This window comes from Trichosurus vulpecula, chromosome 7, assembly GCF_011100635.1.
Source record: "Trichosurus vulpecula isolate mTriVul1 chromosome 7, mTriVul1.pri, whole genome shotgun sequence".
Taxonomy (NCBI): domain Eukaryota; kingdom Metazoa; phylum Chordata; class Mammalia; order Diprotodontia; family Phalangeridae; genus Trichosurus; species Trichosurus vulpecula.
This window is the reverse complement of record NC_050579.1, coordinates 167,325,694-167,327,236: the sequence shown is the minus strand read 5'-3', so window position 1 is coordinate 167,327,236 and position 1,543 is coordinate 167,325,694. Positions and strand designations below refer to the sequence as shown.

At 41.5% G+C, this 1,543-nt stretch overlaps 1 protein-coding gene across 1 annotated transcript; it reads left to right on the top strand.

Moving 5' to 3' along the window:
- The first annotated feature begins 524 nt into the window (after nucleotides 1-524).
- Nucleotides 525-1,027, top strand: LOC118858150 (60S acidic ribosomal protein P1-like). Its single transcript, XM_036768609.1, has one exon. It carries the CDS (start codon nucleotides 643-645, stop codon nucleotides 988-990), a length of 348 nt encoding a protein of 115 aa, XP_036624504.1. The 5' UTR covers nucleotides 525-642; the 3' UTR covers nucleotides 991-1,027.
- Nucleotides 1,028-1,543: the final 516 nt, after the last annotated feature.

The following is a 1,543-nucleotide window of genomic DNA, read 5'->3' as shown; positions in this document are numbered from 1 at the left end:
GGGAAACTCAGAAAGATTTCAACTGGCCTCAGCACACACCAGATAGCTCCAGCTCAGCACCAGGTGAGCTGCAGCAGTATTCAACTTCTAGCTGATGGAACCAGAGGCCACAGCACACAAAGCCAGTAACCACGCCCCTAGACCCCAGCACAAGAATCTTGGGACAGAGCCCTCTGTGCCCTAGAAGCAGAGATCCTCTTTAAAAGCCAGGAAAAAGGCAATAACAATGAACAAGAAGCAAACTAAAAAGGCAAAGACCATAGAATCTTACTATAGGGACAGAGAAGATCAAAATATGAATTCAGAAGAGGACAGCATTGATACTATACTCACATCTGAAACCTCAAAAAGGAATATGAACTGGTCTGAAGCCCAAAAAGCATTCTTTGAATAGCTCAAGGAGAATTTTAAAAGCCAACTCAGAGAGGTAGAAGAAAAAGTAACCAATTTAAAAATGGAATGGACAAAATGAAAAAAAAAATCACTGAAGAAAGCAAATCTTTAAAAAGTAAAATTGTCTCTCTTCAGTTGTCTGTAAGGTGCTCGGTTCTTCTTCGGAAGCTAAGGCCGCATTGGGGTGACCCCTCACTTCAGCCGGCGACTAGCACCACTACAAACAAGTCTCCTCGTCCATCCGCTGAAATGGCCGTCTCCGAGCTCGCTTGCATCTACTCCGCCCTCATCCTTCATGACGATGAGGTTACGGTCACGGAGGATAAAATCAATGCCCTCATTAAAGCAGCAGGTGTAAATGTTGAACCATTCTGGCCTGGATTATTTGCAAAGGCCCTGTCCAATGTAAACATTGCAAGCCTCATCTGCAATGTGGGAGTTGGTGGACCTGCCCCAGCAGCTGGTGGTGCTGCCCCTGATGGAGGGGCTGCTCCTGCTAGCACAGCTGCCCCAGCTGAGGAGAAGAAGAAAGAGGAAGCAAAAAAGGAAGAATCCAAGGAGTCCGATGATGACATGGACTTTGGTCTGTTTGACTAGATAATTTTTTGTAACATTAAATAAAAAGCTTGACTCAACTAAAAAAAAAAAAAGTAAAATTGTCCAAATGGACAAGGAAGTTCAAATCCTAACTGGAGAAAAGAACCCCTTAAAAGGAAAAAAAAATGGCCAAATGGAAAAGGAGGTACAAAGGCTAACTGAAGAAAAGAATCCTTTAAAAATTAGAATTGGGCAAGTAGAAGCTAATGACTCTATGAGGCATCAAGAATCAGTGAAAAAAATCTAAAGAATGAAAAAATAAAAGAAAATGTAAAATATGTCATTGGAAAAAAAAAACTGACCTGGAGGATAGATCCAGGAGAGATAATTTATGAATTATTGGACTACCTGAAAGCCATGATCAAAAAAAGAGCCTAGATATCATCTTTCAAGAAATTATCAAGGAGAACTGCCCTGATATTCTAGAGCCACAGGGCAAAATAGAAATTGAAAGAATCCATCAATCGCCTCCTCAAATAGATCCCAAAAAGAAATCTCCCAGGAATGTTGTCGCCAAATTCCAGAGCTCCCAGATCAAGGAGAAAATACTGCA